Raw genomic sequence first — 18,598 nt, forward strand, 5'->3', positions numbered from 1 at the left:
CTGTGGTGTAGGTTGCAGACTCGGCTTGGATCCTGCGCTGCTGTGGCTCTGGTGTAGGCCAGTGGCTATAACTCCGATTCGACCCCTAGCCTGGGAACCTCCATATGCCGTGGGATCGGCCCAAGAAAAGGCAAAAAGACAAAAAAAAAGAAAACTACTTTTAGGTGGAAACCAAAAGAGAGCCTTGTTTTTGGAGAAGCTCTTCGTTAGAAATCTGAACAACCTTTAAAAATAGCATGTACTGTAGGTGCTACTCCGTTGACAGTGGATTTCTGTTCTTTTTTTTAGAAAAAACAAAACCCTATCACTAATTTCAGACTTTAACGACACAACCAAAAATAGGTAAAAATAGTCATTGGGTCTATGAAATAAGGATAATTATCATACTTTCCTTACATGTTGTTTTAAGGGCAAAGTGAATTTGATATATGGATATCATTTAGAGAAATGCTCAGAGTGTAGTAACCACCATGCATGTAGCTCCTCTTGTCCCCATCCCTGATTCAGAAAACTGTCCTTTGTTTCTCTTTTAGAAAACTAGTTTTCAAATATGTACTTCAGAAACATTTATTTTTTATTTTTATTTTATTTATGTATTTATTTGTCTTTTGCCTTTTCTGGAGTCGCTCCCCCAGCATATGGAGGTTCCCAGGGTAGGGGTCTAACTGAGCTGCAGCCGCCAGCCTACCCCAGAGCCACAGCAACGCAGGATCCTCAACCCACTGAATTGAGGCCAGGGATTGAACCCGCAACCTCATGGTTCCTAGTCAGATTCGTTAACCACTGAGCCACGACGGGAACTCCGACATTTTTTTTTAAATGCAAATTCACATTCTCTGTATTTCAGGACATTCTGGATTTTTATAATTCTCATACAAACTCTAAGAAATCAGGGAAGGATTGAGCTGAAGAGGAGTCTTCCTTTATATAAAATGAAGGAGGCACTCAGACTACAAACCTCGGTCATTTTTTATTGTTATGAGACCTGGAATTCTCCCATTATAGCTTCTACTCAAGAGGTCTACTACCATCTCTTCTCATAGCCACTGCCCTATTTGAACCCTCTGTGTCTTTCTTTCCTGAGGGCTGTTTCAGTTGCCCCCAGTAATGGTCCTGCCTCCATATTCACTTTACCATTAAAATCACTTTCCCTTTTCCTAAAAAGTTTTACTAGTTCTCATTCTCTATAGAATAAATCCATAAGCCCTTTGTCTAGACCTGCGAGCCTTCAGCAGTTTAGCTGCAGCCTATCTCTTTCCATCTTCATCTTTTTAAAAAATATACCTCCCTGTAGAATACGTGTGTCATATTATTTCTAGCTCCCATCCTCCTTGACCTTGCTCATCATGGTCCCTGTTCCTAAAATGCTAACTAGCACTATTCTTCAAAATCTGATTCATTTTACAAATGCTTACCTTTGTGAAGTTTCACTAAATTGTTCTCTCCCATAACTCTTCTCCAAGTCAGATTAGTTATTCTGTTTTCTATACTCCAGTAACTTTTTTTGCATTCCAGTTAAAGTTTCTTCCTACTTTAAAACATAACCAGTTGTTTCCATGCCTCTTTCAGCCACTAGATTGATAGTAAGCTCTTATTAATTTTGGAGTCTCTGACATCACCAGGCACGGTACTTGTTTGTAGTTAGTTTGAATATTTGCTTATTGAGCTAAGTTATTGGTTCACAAGATTATCTTTGCTAGGTTGGAGCAATAAAATTTTACCATCCACTATTAGAATTATATTTATGGCCTTAGAGATAATCTGTTCTGTCTTTCTATTAGAAGGTAATGAGATCTCAAGGCTGAGAAAAGTTGGAGTCCCATAAATACTTCATAGCCAATACAATCTTAAAATTTGGGTTTTGTGACTACTAGACCAGCACCTTTTCTATTGTATCATTTTATATAGAAACAGGGTCATAAGGAATTGATTAAAAATCTACATTATAATTAGTAGTATTACTTCTTGCACATATTCATAGGTAGGTCTGTGTGGGTTCCAAGTCATAGACATCTGACTTATAATTTTAGGACATAGCTAGTTTGGGGGGAACCTAGTGAATGCGTGTCTCCTTTCCTCCCTTTTTTTCCTCCTCCTCCTTTCCTTCCATATCCATTCATCTTTCAGCAAGCATTTATTGAACATTTGCCTATAATTATTCTAAACAATTGGAATTAAGAGGTGACTAGAATAGAGCAAATCCTTACTCTCATGGTATTTTAGCAAGGAGAACATTGTAAATCAAGTTTTCGTTAACAAACACTAGTTATTCTAGGTTATTAGATTCAATTTATAAATGTTTCTTTTAGTGATTATATAAGTGTTTATCATTATTATATTTTGCAAACTGTGCAAGCTGAAATAAATTCTAAGGATATGTGTTTAAAAGGAAATGCCAGTGAGCTTTTTAAAGGTGGTCATGTAAGGAGAGTGGCAGAAGTAATTTAAATAGCTGAATTTGAAATCAGTAATGAACATTTATTAAATACATCCTATGTCATGAGGATCTAACAAAGCAAATATTTAGCTTTGATATTTAGTAAGTGTCCACTTAAAAATTTTTTTCCATTATTTATATTCACTATATGTCAAACATGGCTCAGATATTGGAGACAGAGAAGTGAGCGAGATTCAGTCCCTTTTCTCAAGGAGAAAATAAGTAAACAAATACAGTTTATGGTGATGATAGTGATAGCAGGCAACACTTGCATAGTGCTTGCTATGTTACAAGCAGTCTTCTAAGTGCTATCCATATATAAATTCATTTTGCCCATAAAACATGTAAGAAAGCATAATTATCCTCTTTTTATAAGATGAGGAATTTAAGGCATAGAGAATCTCAATAATACAGGGCACACAGCTAGTGTTTACATGTTAACAATGTGTTAACAGTTCATAGAGTGATGTAAAGGGTGATAGTGACATGGGAGCCAGAATGAGGGGCATCTAATTCAGTGTGGGAGGTTTAAGAAGAGTATTCCAGGGAGTTCCCACTGTGGCACAGCGGGTTAAGAATCCAACTGCAGTGGCTTGGGTCACTGCAGAAGTGTGGCTTCAAGAATCTGGTGTTGCCGCAGCCTGTGGCTTAGGTCACAGCTGCAGCTCAGATTCAGTCCCTGGCCCCGGAAACTATATGCCACAGGTACAACTATTAAAAAAAAAGAAAAAGAGGGGGAGGGAGGAAGGAAGGAAGGAATTGCTATTCTGGTAAGTAAAATGATGAAGTAATCATTATGGTTTTATGGAATAGCCAAAATATTTATGTCTAAAACTGTTTATCTCTTCAAATCATATAGTCCTTCTAAAAATTAAGTTCACATTGATTTTGATTTTTGTGTAGAATAGATATACTTTCTGTGGGGAAGAAATTTTAATTTTCTTGTCTCCTGACTAAAACAATTTGAATTAGAATTTAAGTTGATTTTATTTTTCTTTAGGTTGATGGTACTTTAACACAAAAGTATTTGATGTAGCTTCAAAATGATTTGGTTCAGATAAGCCCATCACAGATGCCAAGAGGCTGCTTATGAACTATTTTGTTAAGTATTTGACTGGAGACAACTGTGTGCAAATTACTTAGTTAATTCCCTCAATGTGGCAATAGTCTTAACAATTTTAAGTAGTTGTTCTTTCTTTTGCTTTTGTCTAGCAGTTGTGATTCTTTTACTTCTGTGGTTTATAGGATTGAAGACAACTCCAGGTCCAAGCCTTTCTCAAGGCTTATCAGCCAATGAAAACTTAATGCCAGGTGCCCCAGTGAATACTGCAACATATGTAGCTGACACAGAATCAGAGCAAGCAGATACATGGTAAAGCTTCATTGTTAAGCTATTGTTATTATTCTGTCAGTAGATTAATAGTGTATTCAAGAAGTAAAGCCAGTGCCTTATCAGGTCATCTCTTGGGAGATAGAGTGGGAGAGTGGGGGGCATCAAGGAAAATAATATTTTGGGACAGGGATCAGTAAACTTTCTACCAAGGACTAGAGAATAAATATTTTGGCTTTGTGGGCCATTGATCTCTGTCATGCTACTCAACTCTGCTACTGTAGCATGAAAATAGCCATATAGACAACATATTAATGAATGAACTCCAGTAAAACTTAATTTTTAATTGTGCTCCAGTAAAACTTAATTTACAAAAACTAGCGGCAGACCAGATTTGGCCTGCAAGCTTTAGTTTGCCAACTCCTGAAAATAAGGGTTTCTTAATTCCTTATAAATGTACATGGAAGACTACAAAGAATTAGTATACTATTTTATGTGTGACTGATAAAATACATTTGAAGTAAATTTGTACTGTGTGATATAGCCTGTATCTGAAGATTTCTTACAGTTTTGGAGATACTTTATATGTGTATATTAGTGCTATTTCTAGATAAAAATTGCTGTAAACTTGATTGTTACCTTGCATTCTTTTCTTTTGCTTAGTATGGATTTGAGTGAAAGGCCAAAGGAAATCAAAATCTTCGAAGTGGACCAAAATCTCAGAATACCATCACAAGAAATATCCGCTATGAAGGAATACCCTAAAATAAGCTCTAATCGCAGTAATATAGTATCAGATACTCTCGTTAAGATGAAAATCCCGAACTATCAGCTTTCACCAACTAAATTCCCAGGTGTAAATAAAAAGAGAGATCAGCCTTCTCAGCACCAGCAAACCAACTCCATCAAAAACTACTTTCACCCATCTCCTAAAAAAAGGTATGATTTCAGTAATACCACTCTGTGTCTCAAAAAATGTTAATACTTGTTATATGATTGTAGTGTGTTACTAAGTCTGTATTCTGCTTAAGTAAGCTGTTGTGGAAAGCTAGGGTCCTTTGAACTTATTCCCTCTCAGAAATGTCGAATCTCCTTTACTAAGGTCATTAGATAAATTTTCCCTGATCTTTTTTCTTACATCCTTTGCTTATCTGTTGTTCCATTTGCTCCATTTCTCTTGAAAGAAAGCTTCCCCACATCTGCTTTTTGACCTGTTTCCTTGATCACCTCTCTCACTTCCTCTAAGACCATGCTTCATCAATTAGTCTCTCAGTTTATAGCACCTTTAATATCTTCCTCTAGGTCCTTTTCTTCTATATTCAAAGACTCTATCTCAGTTTTGGTTTTTAAAACTTTCCTTGATTTCTTCCTCTAGATACTGCCCTTTGTCTTTTATAATCACTGTTAAAACTTCTCCTAAAAGAAGAAGGAGATTATTTTTATTGCTCCTGTTTCTGTATGAAATATTTCCTAACGTACACACGATATTTCATCTTAACTTGACATCCTTGATAGTAATCAGTGACAGTTGCCAGCTCTTGTGGCCTTTTGGTGATGTTCAGCTCTTGAATCTTTGTCCTTCATTATGGTCTCTTGATTTTTGTGGTAATGTCTTATCCTGGTTTTTCCTTTTTCTCCTTTGCCCCCACCCCCACCCCCGAGGACTTTTCTTTCTCCTCTGTATACTGTACTTCAAAGTTTCATGACTTCACTATAGATGATCCCTATAGTTTGATGGTCCTAACTTATCCTTTAAGCAGCATATCTACTTCTCCACAGAAATTTCCTGCTCTTTTCCCTATTCATAGACCTAAAACTTTTTCTCCCCTGTCAATGTATTTTTAGTTAGTAATTCACTTTGTCAAAATCTTTGACTCTTTCTCCTCTGCGTCCCCAAACTGGTAGTGTTGATTCTTAATTTCTTTGTCTCATAAATTCCTCCCTTTCCATCTGTTTGTGTTGCTAGCTCTCTGGTTTAAACTCTGACCACCTAAATTATTACAAAAACCTTTGATTGGTTTGTTTAGGACTCTTGCATTAGATTAGTATTTTTATTTTTATTTATTTTTTATCTTTTTAGGGCCACACTTGCGGCGTATGGAAGTTGCCAGGCTAAGGATCAAGTTGAAGCTGCAGCTGCCGGCCTACACCACAGCCACAGTAACACCAGATCCGAGCTGGGTCTGCGATCTATACCACAGCTCATAACGGCAACACCGGATCCTTAACCCACTGAGCGAGGCCAGGGATCCAACCTGCAATCCTTATGGATACTAGTCAGATTCGTTTCTGCTGAGCCACAATGGGAACTCCCTAGATTGGTATTTTTAAAATAGTGCCCTAACTGTTCCAGTTCAACATGAACCCAGTAAAGAAACTGGAGAGCAGAAAACCAAGGTTTTGTGCCCTCTGTAGACATCAGTACAGTTTAAATGAGTCAAGTAATCAGTACTTATTGAATGAATGATATAGTATTGCATAGCATACTCTCAGTTACATATTCACATGTTACTTACAGTATGTAGTCTATATTATATTTTGGATTGAGCCACTCTTACTGTCCTGAATCTAACTTTCTTTAACTCGTCAGGTTTTATTCCTAGGGTAATTTTTCCCTGCATAATAAAGTAAACTATTGTTTCCTGATAACAAGTGTTTTGTATTTTGTATTCTTCCACCTTTTCTCCACATACTGATTTACTACTGCTACTTTAATAAAGAAGGTAGACATCTCCCTACTATTGAAGCTACAGGTTTGATCAGTCCTATCAAAATAGTAGAGTGTATATGATTAGGCACTATTTTCAGGTGTCTTATTTTTTTTTTTTACTTCTGGTGATATTGTTAATTAGTAAAAACAAGAATATTGTCGGTTAAATGAAGAAGAGGGTGAATATTGCAAACTGAAAAATGACTTAGGTATATTCATTTTCTGTTTTTGTTTTTTTTTAAACTTAAGGGAAAGGGATGAAGAAAATCAAGAAATGTCGTTATCTAAGTCAGCAAGAACAGAAATGTCTTTAGAACAAACACAACCTACTACACCATCAATATGGAACAATAAGGAGCAGCATCTATCTCAGAATAAGCCTGTTGAAAAGAAAACAGATAACTTATTTGCAGATATAGATTTAAAATCCACCGTAAAAAATTCTACCAGAGCCATGGGTGTGGCTGTTTCTACAGAAAAACTAAGATCAGAAAAAAGAAAAGAAATTGATGATTTAGCCATAGAAGATGAAATATTTGAACAGTTATTCAAGAACACAAAGCCAGAGTTAAAAATTGAAGTGGAAGTTCAGAAACAAGAGGAAGATGTCAATATTAGAAAAAGGCCAAGATTGGATAGAGAAACAAATGGCACTTTTAATGATGAAGCAATACCAGAAAGGAACAAAATATCTGTAAGTAACTTTTTTTTTTTTTTTTGCTTTTTAGGGCTGCACACACAGCATATGGAAGTTCCCAGGTTAAGGGTCAAATAGGAGCTACAGCTGCTGGCCCAAGCCACAGCCACAGCAAGGCAGGATCCAAGCTATAGCTGCTACCTACACCACAGCTCATGGCAACACTGGATCCTTAACCCACTGAGTGAGGCCAGAGATTGAATCTGTGTCCTCATGGATGCTAATTGGATTCGTTTACTTACTTTGTCCTGTAAGTAACATTTTTTTTAATGAAAAGTATTGCAAATAGAAACTTAGAATGTTAAAAAGTACTTTCCATATTTGTATTGACAGTATGAGCATTCATAATGTTTATTTGGGGAAAAATTAATATCCTCTATACCCAGTATATGAATTTGTTGGTTGATAAGATAAAAATACAACAATTCTGGATTTCCTGTTGTGGGTCAGTGGTAATGAACCCCACTAGTATCCCTGAGGATGCTAGTTTGGTCCCAGGCCTCACTGAGTGGGTTAAGGATATGGTGTTGCAGTGGGCTACAGTGTGGGTCAAAGATGTGGCTTAGAGCTGGCATTGCTGTGACTGTGGCCTAGCTACAATTCAACCCCTTGCCTGGGAAGTTCCATATGCCATGGGTGTGGCTCTAAAAAGATAAAAATAAATAAATAAAAAACTTTTTGCAGAGCTCCTGCTGTGGTGCCATGGGATCAGTGACATCTCTGTAGCACCAGGACATAGGTTCAGTGGGTTAAAGTATGGCATTTCTGCAGCTGTGGCATAGGTCACAGTCAGATCTGATCCCTGTGCCATGGGGCAACCAAAAAAAGAATTTAAAAACTCTTTGTAGTTTTAAGAAGATAAAATGTGATACTTCTCTGTTGCATTGAATTCCCTATCTGTGTTTCAGAAGGGCAGTTTCTAAAATATGTTGATGATAGCACTACCATTTTTCTGTTTTGGGATTAAATATGGATTCTGTCATGTCTGTAAGATTTCCTACAAGCTGAAATAGAAAGCTATTGGCTAGATATCCCTCTTTGGAGTTTATCCTAATATTAATGACAGCTGTGCCCCAGTCTTGGCCTTACTTTGAATTTCCCAGTCTCCATAAAATGCAAACATGACTCCACATCTTTATTAACATTCCTCCTCTTAACAGAATATCTGTCTGCAAAATATCTCTTCACCTCTATTCACCTTTTTTTTTTGGGGGGGGGGGGGTCTTTTTGCCATTTTCTTGGGCCACTCCCATGGCATATGGAGGTTCCCAGGCTAGGGATCTAATCGGAGCTGTAGCTGACCACCTACACCAGAGCCACAGCAACTCGGAATCCGAACCGTGTCTGCAACCTACACCACAGCTCACGGCAATGCCGGATCCTCCACCCACTGAGCAAGGCTAGGGATTGAACCCGCAACCTCATGGTTCCTAGTCAGATTTGTTAACCACTGAGCCACATGGGAACTCCTCTATTCACCTTTCTGTTCTAAATTAAGGTATCCTTCTCTCACAACTATAGCATCTTTGAAAGCCTGACAGTAATAGTTACCACTTACTGGATACCATCATGCTATTTACAGAAACCTCCAGTGAAGTAGTACTGTATGAATTGAACAGATTAGGAAACTGACAGTAGGCATTGACAACTGGGACAAAGACACAGGTCCACCCTGCTCTTTTAGCTATTCCCTTTGTCAGTTTTCTTAGGATGTCATTCATTCAAGTATTTAGTTAATTCTAGGCAGTGGTTATGCTTACATGAAAGGCAGTCTGAGAGGATAAATTTGATAGGCCTTTAGGAGGTAGAATCTCTAGGATTGGATCATTCACTAAGTATGAGAAATGAGGGTGGGAGAAGCATAGGAGAATTCCAAGCTTACAGTCCAGGGGTCTGGGTAGGTTATAGTATGATTCTCTGAGACAGGAAATAAAAACTTGCTCAAGAGGATAAGCAGGTTTGGTGGAGTATGGCAGGATGGGGAAAAGCTGCGGGGGAGTAAGTAAAATGTTGTGATTGTGATAACTTCAGTGGATGATGTATGTGAAAGTACTCAGTAAAAGAGCACATGGTAGGCTTGGAATAGACATTTTAACCTTACTCCTGCTAAATAAAAACAATTCTCTTTAGTCCCCAAGCAAGCACAGGGTACATTTTGTTTTTCTGTCCTTTCTTTCCAACTTTCTTACTATGGAGATTTTTCTGAATTTTTATGACCAAATCATTGAAAAATTGATGTAAAATGTTATGCCCCTCTATTGTAGCCAAAAGGATTGTAGTTTTTACTGAAAGTATTAGAAAGCTATCTGTGTAATATATTTGTGTCCAGTAATTTGTCTGGATATATGAATATGAAGGATACTATGATTTTATACAAGGCAGTCTCCATTTTATTAACAGATAAATATCTTGAACAATTAAGATAACTTCTTATTTTAAGGATTACTTAAAATTCAATTCTAAATAAATTTAGATAGACTTAAAGTGTTTATATTTTTTGACTCAAAGTAATACAAATCATGTAGAATTATGAAAAATAAACATAGTTGATAAACCTACTGTTTGCAGATAACTACAGTTAATACTTTGGCATGTTCTTTTTTTAAATCTTATTTTTGAAATTGGAGTAAACTGTTAATTCAGTTTTGTTCACTTATGATTCTCATGTTAAATGTTCTTTAAGCATGTAACTTACATGAATTTATATTGCTTCAATTCTTTACTCTTATAACTCAGACTACATTATCTTTTTCCACTCTATATAGATTAGCATTCTATTCTCACCTTATAGTTTCTCGAGGAAAGATACTTGGAAGTCAAATAACTGAGTCAAGAGAATGAAATCTCTAAGGTTTTCAGAAAGGTTCTATCTTATAACTCTTATAAACAATATATTTTTTTTATTTCTTTAGCAAGAAAATGAAATTGGGAAGAAGTGTGAGCTCAAGAAAGAATCATTGTGGTCAGTGAAAGAAATACCTGTGAGGAACTTTTCTTTTACTTTATAAAGATTTGACTTAAATGAACTGTACCTTAATCAATTTTGTGTCAGTCTACATTCTTAGGATTAATTTATTCTCCTTGTATAATTTTGGTCTGTTTCATAATTATGCTTCCTCTGTAAATGGATAGATATAGCTATTATATAGCAAAAAGCATATGGAAAAATCCTGAATGTAATTTCCTGCTCTCTGCTTCATAGGTATGTGACCTTGAATAAGTCATTTTCATATTTATGTACCTAAAGTCTTTTGTCTATACAATCAGGTTGACATTTCTCTAACAAGATTGTTGTTTATATATTATATAATAGAGTAATAGACATGAAATATTTGTAAACTCTAAAACACAATACAAGAGTATTAGGCCATTGTTATTATATTAGAGTTCCTGATTATTATACTATCATTGTCACATGAAACTTTTCTTTTGACTTTTCAGTTTTTTCTTCTCTCCCTATCTTTATCTCAAGACTGTTAGCAACTTCCATATGAATATTTAGTAAAGCAGTATAAAAAAATGAGTTGGGGGAGTTCCCATCATGGCTCAGCAGAACAAATCTGACTAACATCCATGAGGATGCAGGTTCAATCCCTGGCCTTGCTCAGTGGGTTAAGGATCCGGTGTTGCCATGAGCTTTGGTGTAGGTTGCAGACACAGCTTGGATCTGGTGTTGCTGTGGCTGTGGTGTAGGCCAGCAGCTGCAGCTCCAATTTGCCTCTAGCCTGGGAACCTCCATATGTCGTGGGTGTGGCCCTAAAAAGACAAAAAAACAAACGACTGAGATGGTCAGCCTTAAGCATCTATAACAAGATGGGTATGTAACAAACTAGTTAGTTAAATAGTAAATGACAAAGAATCTCATCCAGCAACAGAAAGGAATCTTTAGGCTAATTTAATAATTGTTAATCTGGAATAAGAAAGTGGCTTTCAGGTAATGAAGTGGTGTTCTCAGAATTAATGATTGAGGTGTCCAAAATAAACAATATAAATTATTGTAAGTCGAGAAACTTTAAGCTTATTATATGAGAACTTATAGAACAGATTGTGTAACAGTCTTGGTATATGGTTTTAATGAAGCAGATAATACTTCTTGCCAAGAAAATATATACAAGAAGATAAATTGCTTACTGGGATGATTTATTAGAATATGTTAGCTATTAAATTTAAAATACTTCATGATATTTCTGTCGTAGATGAGTATGATATAAATGTTTCTAAAGTTAGAGAGTACTTGAGTAAATTTCTGGTTTTGAAATAGATATGATTTGATTTCAAATCATATGTTTAGGTGCCAGAAATAAACCCTTTAAAATTTTTTTCAGATATTCCATCTTTTTTCTTTAGACTCCTAAATGACAAGTAATTTTCATTTTCCTTCTCGTTTCTTCTATCCATCTTAATCTCACTTAAGAACAACAGTGAACTTCAAGATGAAGGTGAGATGCTTCCAAGGAAGGTGTTGCTGACCAAATTTGAGTCACTGGTAGTCAGTAACTCTTTCTCCAGAAATCTATCCAGTATAAATAATGATTATGGTGAACTAAAGAATTTCAAGAAATTCAAAAAGGTATGTAGTCCTTTAACTAAAATATTATAAGATGGCAGTGTGAAATATTTTTTAGAAATATTTTTAGAAAAAAGGGGAGTTCCCATCATGGCACAGTGGAAACAAATCTGACTAGGAACCATGAGGTTGTGGGTTCAATCACTGGCCTCGCTCAGTGTTGAGGATCCGGCATTGCCATGAGCTGTTGTGTAGGTCACAGATGCGGCTCAGATCTGGAGTTGCTATGGCTCTGGCGTAGGTAGGCAGCTACAGCTCTGCTTAGACCCCTAGTCTGGGAATCTCCATGTGCCATGGGTGTGGCCCTAAAAAGACAAAAAAAAAAAAAAAAAAGAAGGAAAAGAAAAAAAGCAGTTTATGTTGAAAACTGATACCATTTCTTCTGCTTAAAACAGTTACAAAAAGTAATTAAAAAATTACTCTAGTATGGACATATACTGACAGTTAATGAATATATGAAGCAAACTTTATTACGGTTGAATTCTTTATATGGTACTGTTTACCTGGTTTTCTCCACCTTCAGCAGCATTCTTTTGGCTGTGTTGACAGGGTGCTTCCAGTTCTAATATTGATTTGTGACTGTCTGAAGAGGTTCTTTAACCTCAGGACTTTATGGAGATACAGATTTGTTTAAAATAAATGAGCACATTTAATAATGAAAACTAGGCATTTTATTATTACTTATATGTATAACACAGAATATAAACATGTACACTGAATATCAAACCTGAATTCCACCTTTAGGAACTGATATTTATTTTATCAGTATGGACAAAGAACCATACTTTTGTGGTTCTTATCCAGTTTGTATTCTTTTTGTTGTATATTCTTTTTGTTTTCTCTACTGATATGTTTGCTTCTTGCTCCATATTACTAATCACTGCTAGGTTTTGCTTATGCATTTGATCAAAATACAGCAATTTTTTCGAAAGTGATTTCTATGAAAGACTGCTTTTCTCTAGAACATGATCTTTATGATTCTTGCTGTGACTATGGGGTATTGTAGCTTTTTCTCTCTAATGTGAGCTACTCTTAACATTTCTCAGTTAAATAGTTTTCTTCCAATGACTTTAGAACCTTAGGGAGTATTATAATGTTATTAAAGGATTCTAAACTCCATTTAACAGGAAGACTTCTACTTAGAGTAGGTGATGGGAAATATCTCCTACTTACATGGCACCCACTTACTCTTTTCCACCCCACAGCTGCAGCTCATAAATGGCACAGGGGCATTCTTGCTGTTGATTATTTCATGTTAATATAGTGGTACAAAATCTAATTGTTATGTCAAAATTTAAAAGATGTACTACTTTTTTAATTAATGAATGAAAAAAAGCAATAATAGTCATTACTGGCGCAGGAGTAATGAAGAAGTATAAAGTAGTGCATATATGCTGGGGAAATAGTTCAGAAAAAATTAAAACCCTTAAAAATATTAATTTAATTGACCAAGGAAATTTGTTGATTCTAAAAGGAATTCAAACCAAAATTTATGTGGAAAGAAGTTTAACTGGATTGCCTCTAATGAAAGAATTTTAGCTTTTCCGAATATACTCAAATCAGTAACATAGCTCTATTTCCTTTATCTCTTGCTCATATTCATTTATAGGACATAAACATCTTTAGTAATTACTTTATCATGTACTATTATGCATGTTTACAATATTTGCTTTTTTAAAACTTTTTAAAAAAATGATTGTCTTGGTTTTTAGTGCATTTAACAAGGTTTACTATTTAACAGGTCACATATCCTGGAGCAGGAAAACTTCCACACATCATTGGAGGATCAGATCTGATAGCTTATCATGCTCGAAAGAATACAGAATTAGAAGACTGGTTGAAGCAGGAAATGGAGGTTAGTAGGAAATGAGACCCAGTAACTTGTTTGATTTGCATTTCCATCCCTTGTGATTTCCTTAGAGCAAATTCTTCTTAAAATCTAACTTAAGATAAATGATCTAAGGTTATTCATTCTGAAAAATTCATGAGGTACGGAGCATTAAGATTAATTTAGGGGTGGGATCAACATGGCAGAGAAGTAAGACATGGCTCTCATCTTCTCCCACAAACACATCAAGAAAAAATCATCTAGGGAGTTCCACTTGGGGTTCAACAGCTTACAAACCCCATAAGTATCCATGAGGATGCAGGTTCAATCCCTGGCTGTGTTCAGTGGGTTAAGGATCAGGTGTTGCTGTGAGCTGTGGTATAGGTCACATGTGGCTTGGATCCCGTATGGCTGTAGCTATGGCCAACAGCTGTGGCTCTGATTTGACTCCTAGCCTGGGAACTTCCATATGCCACAGGCGCAGACCTTTAAAAAAAAAAAAAAAGAAAGAAATCAAATACATGTAGAACTATTGGCACAGAACATCTGAATGCTGGTAGAAGACCTTAAACCTCCAAAAAGGGCAAGAAACTTTCCACATAACTGGGTAGAACAACAACAACAACAAAAAAAAAAAATGGAGAGAGGAAAGGAAAAAAAAAGGCATCAGGATGGAACCAGCTCGCTCACAGCTCCTGAGAGTGAGCTGTGAAAGAGGAAAGGAACTTGCACTCTGGGAGGCCACTCAAAGCCTCCGTGAGTAGTGCAGCGGCCAGATTGAGAGGGGCAAAGCAGAAAGAGAGCTGCACAGATCATCAGTACCATTGCCCCCTTGTACTACAGCCTCTGACACTCCGGTGGGAGCTGAGCACTGAGACTCAGGCTTCAGAAGTTGGTTCCGGGTAGAGGACTAGCGTTAGCTGTGTGGAGACAGCCTGATGGGCTAGGGAGTGGTGCACCCTGGGCTGGGGACCAGAGTACCACAGCTGAGGGAGTGTGGGAGGAGGCTTTTGCCTGCAGAAAAAGCAAGGAACCATTGCTGGGGAGGAAGAGAGGAGAAAGGGTAGGGCCACTATAGGAATATCTCTCTGCACACCCAGGCTCTTGGGTGGCAGGGTGCTTCTTGCACTACCTGGGGGCAGATCACCTTAGGCATCTTAGACTGCAGAGGTAGGCATGGCCTGCTACCACCAGGAGTCCCTGAATGGTCACCACTTATAGTCCCAGTCATCTCTTGGATTGGCACAGAGGAGGGTACTGCAACTGAGCACCACCGGTTGCCCTCACTCCCCTGGGAATGCACACACTCTGCTCTTGGTGCTGCCAGAGGCTCAGAACACTGCCTACACCTCCCTGCAACCACTTGCCAGGGCCCTGCAACCAAGAGCAGTCTGTGCCACCTCCCTGTAGGTCCTCACCACTGTCAAGGGCCTAGCAGCCAGGCACTGACTACTGGCCTAGCCGATTGCCTCCATCTTCCTGGAAGCAAGTGCAGGCCTTGCACCAGCACACCACTTATCAAGGGGATAACAGTCTGCACACACTGAGGAAAGAGACAGCAAGCATCCCAACCAAAAGCAGCCCTCGTGCCAAAAAAAAAAAATTGTAAGCCCTGACAAACCACCCAGGGGCACTCTCACATATAAATGGCCCTCTGAGATTACAGTAGCTATTTTCCCTAAACTCAAAGAATAAGAAAAATATAAGAAAAACGAAGAAGCTCAGGAACCATTCCCAAGAAAAAGAACAGGAGAATTCACCTAAGGAGCAAACAATGAAGCAGACCTCTGCATTCTAACAGGCACCAAGTTCAAAAAGGAGATAGTGAAAATACTGAAGGAATTAAGGCCAGATATGAACAGTAATGCAGATTACTTTAGAAAGGAACTAGAAAAGATGAGGAATCATGAAAAATTGTAAAATTCATTTGCAGAGTCACAAGCTGAGTTAAAGGCATTAAAGAGCAGAATGAATAATGCAAAGGAATGAATAAGTGACTTGTTGGTTAGAATAATGAAAATTGGGTCAGCAGAAAGAAAACAAATAAAAAAATATGAAAGTAATATAACAGGTCTATGGGATGATATAAAGTGGACCAATCTATACATAATAGGTATTCCAGAAGGTGAAGAAAAAGAAAAGGAGATTGAAAATCTACTTGAAGAAATTATGGCCAAAAACTTACCTAATCTAAAGGAAACAGATATCAAGATACAGGAAGCATAGAGGGCCCCCCCAAGCAAGTTGAACACAAACACACCCATGCCAAGACATATTAATAATAAAAATGGCAAAAGGTAAAGACAAAGCAAGAAAAAGCCATCAACAGAAAATCAAAGAGTTAATAAGGGACACCCCCCCATAAGGATATCAGCTGATTTCTCTAGAGAAACAGTACAGGCCAGAAAAGAGTGACAAGATATATTCAAAATTTTGCAGCCTAGAATACTCTACCCAGTAAAATTATCATTTAAAATAGAAGGAGAAATAAAGACTTTCTTCAACAAACAAGGATAGAATACAGCAAAATTAGACCCATTTTGAAAGAAATACTGAAAGTTCTCCTTTTAATAGAAAAGAAATAAGACATAGGAGGGAGGAAAATCACAATTGGAAAGTAATCACTTAAGCAAGCCAGTATACGAATCTAAAAGGAAAAAACTCTATTCGTAAAAGTGGTGATAAACACAAGGGAAAGCAAAAGGATAAACATGAAGATGCAAAAAAGGACATCAAGATCAAAATGTGGGGAAAGAAAGTAAGAAAATCTAGATTTTTTTTTTTTTTAAGAATGTGTTCGAGCCTATATGACTATCAGGCTAAAAGCAAGCAGATTAGGAAGGTGTTAACATACTTGAAAAACAGAGCAACCGCAAATCAAAACTAAATAGTACATTCACAAGAACTAAAAAGAAGAGGACATGAGCATAAAATTTTAAAAAAATCATCCTACCAAAAAAAGGAACAAAGAAACAGAATCAACTTGAAAACAAGGTTTAAAATGACAATAAATACATATTTATCAATGATTACCCTAAATGTGAATGGACTGAATGCTCCAATCAAAAGACATAGAATGGGAAAACTGGATAAAATAAAAAGAGCCTACAATATACTGCCCATGAGAGACTCACCTTAGGGCAAAGGACTCATATAAATTAAAAGTGAGGGGATGGAAAAAGATAATTCAAGGAAAAGGAAATGACAGGAGTTGCAATATTCACATCAGATAAAATAGACTTTTTAAAAATTTTTTTTGGTCTTTTTGCCTTTTCTAGGGCCACTCCTGCGGCATATGGAGGTTCCCAGGCTAGGGGTTGAATCGGAGCTATAGCCACTGGCCTATGCCAGAGCCATAGCAACACGGGATCCAAGCCACGTCTGTGACCTATACCACAGCTCACAGCAATGCCAGATCCTTAACCCACTGAGCAAGGCCTGGGATCGAACCTGCAACCTATGGTTCTTAGATTCGTTAACCACTGCCCCACGATGGGAACTCCAAGATAAAATAGACTTTAAAACAAAGGTGATAAAGACAGACAAAAAAGGACACTATATTTAATGATAAAAGGATTAATTCAAGAAAAGGATATCACACTTGTCAATATATATGTCTCTGATAAAGCAGCACTCAATACATACAGCAAATACTAACAGACATAAAAGAAGAAATTGATAGGAATGAAGTAATAGTAGGAGATTTTAACACCCTACTCACATCAATGGACAGATCCTCTAGATAGAATACCAGAAGACAAGAGAGATCCTAAGTGACACAATAGAACAATTAGACTTAGTTGATGTTTTCAGGACATTACATCCAGAAAAATCTGAATACACATTCTTTTCAAGTTTACATGGAACATTGTCAAGGATTGACCACATATTTGGGCACAAAACTAAATTCAACAAATTTAAGAGTATAGAAATTATTTCAAGTATCTTCTCTGACCACAAATGGCCTGAAACTAGAAATCAACCACAGGATAAGAATTGAGGAAAAATTGATTACATGGAGACTAAACAACATACTTAAAAAACTAATGCATAAACGAGGAAATCAAAGGGGAATTTATGGAGAACAGTTTGGAGATACCTTAGAAATCTATACATAGAACTTCCATATGACCCCGCAATCCCACTCTTGGGCATCTATCCGGACAAATCTCTACTTAAAAGAGACACATGCACCCGCATGTTCATTGCAGCACTATTCACAATAGCCAGGACATGGAAGCAACCCAAATGTCCATCGACAGATGATTGGATTCGGAAGATGTGGTATATATATACACAATGGAATACTACTCAGCCATAAAAAAGAATGATATAATGCCATTTGCAGCAACATGGATGGAGCTAGAGAATCTCATACTGAGTGAAATGAGCCAGAAAGACAAAGACATACCATATGATATCATTTATAACTGGAATCTAATATCCAGCACAAATGAACATCTCCTTAGAAAAGAAAATCATGGACTTGGAGAAAAGACTTGTGGCTGCCTGATGGGAGGGGGAGGGAGTGGGAGGGATCGGGAGCTTGGGCTTATCAGACACAACTTAGAATAGATTTACAAGGAGATCCTACTGAATAGCATTGAGAACTTTGTCTAGATACTCATGTTGCAACAGAAGAAAGGGTGGGGGAAAAATGTAATTGTAATGTATACATGTAAGGATAACCTGACCCCCTTGCTGTACAGTGGGAAAATTAAAAAAAAAAAAAATCTCTCCTAGTAAGTTTTTCAATAAAACCAAATTACATACATAAAAAAAAAGGGGGGGAATTTAAAAAATACCTCAGGGAGTTCCCATCATGACGCAGTGGAAACAAATCCAACTAGGAACCATGAGGTTGAGGGTTTGATCCCTGGCCTCACTCAGTGGGTCAAGGATGTGGCGTTGCTGTGGCTGTGGTATAGGCCGGCGACTACAGCTCTGATTAGACCCATAGCCTGGAAACCTCCATATGCTGCAGGTGCGGCCACAAAAAGACAAAAGAAATTTTTTAAAAATTAAAATA

General features: G+C 37.1%; 1 protein-coding gene across 4 annotated transcripts in view; it reads left to right on the top strand.

The window, feature by feature from the left end:
* Window positions 1–18,598, top strand: part of NBN (nibrin) — a 64,165-nt gene that overhangs the window by 23,350 nt on the left and 22,217 nt on the right. For 3 of the 4 annotated variants that reach the window (XM_047783637.1, XM_047783640.1, XM_047783639.1), the window contains 6 exons: window positions 3,683–3,809; window positions 4,431–4,706; window positions 6,727–7,171; window positions 10,087–10,155; window positions 11,589–11,744; window positions 13,483–13,596. In XM_047783637.1, coding sequence (XP_047639593.1) covers window positions 3,683–3,809; window positions 4,431–4,706; window positions 6,727–7,171; window positions 10,087–10,155; window positions 11,589–11,744; window positions 13,483–13,596 — 1,187 coding nt within the window. The remainder of the gene's footprint in view (window positions 1–3,682; window positions 3,810–4,430; window positions 4,707–6,726; window positions 7,172–10,086; window positions 10,156–11,588; window positions 11,745–13,482; window positions 13,597–18,598) is intronic. The other variant, XM_047783638.1, reaches the window with a different exon arrangement.

Source organism: Phacochoerus africanus, chromosome 6 (assembly GCF_016906955.1).
Source record: "Phacochoerus africanus isolate WHEZ1 chromosome 6, ROS_Pafr_v1, whole genome shotgun sequence".
NCBI classification, from domain to species: domain Eukaryota; kingdom Metazoa; phylum Chordata; class Mammalia; order Artiodactyla; family Suidae; genus Phacochoerus; species Phacochoerus africanus.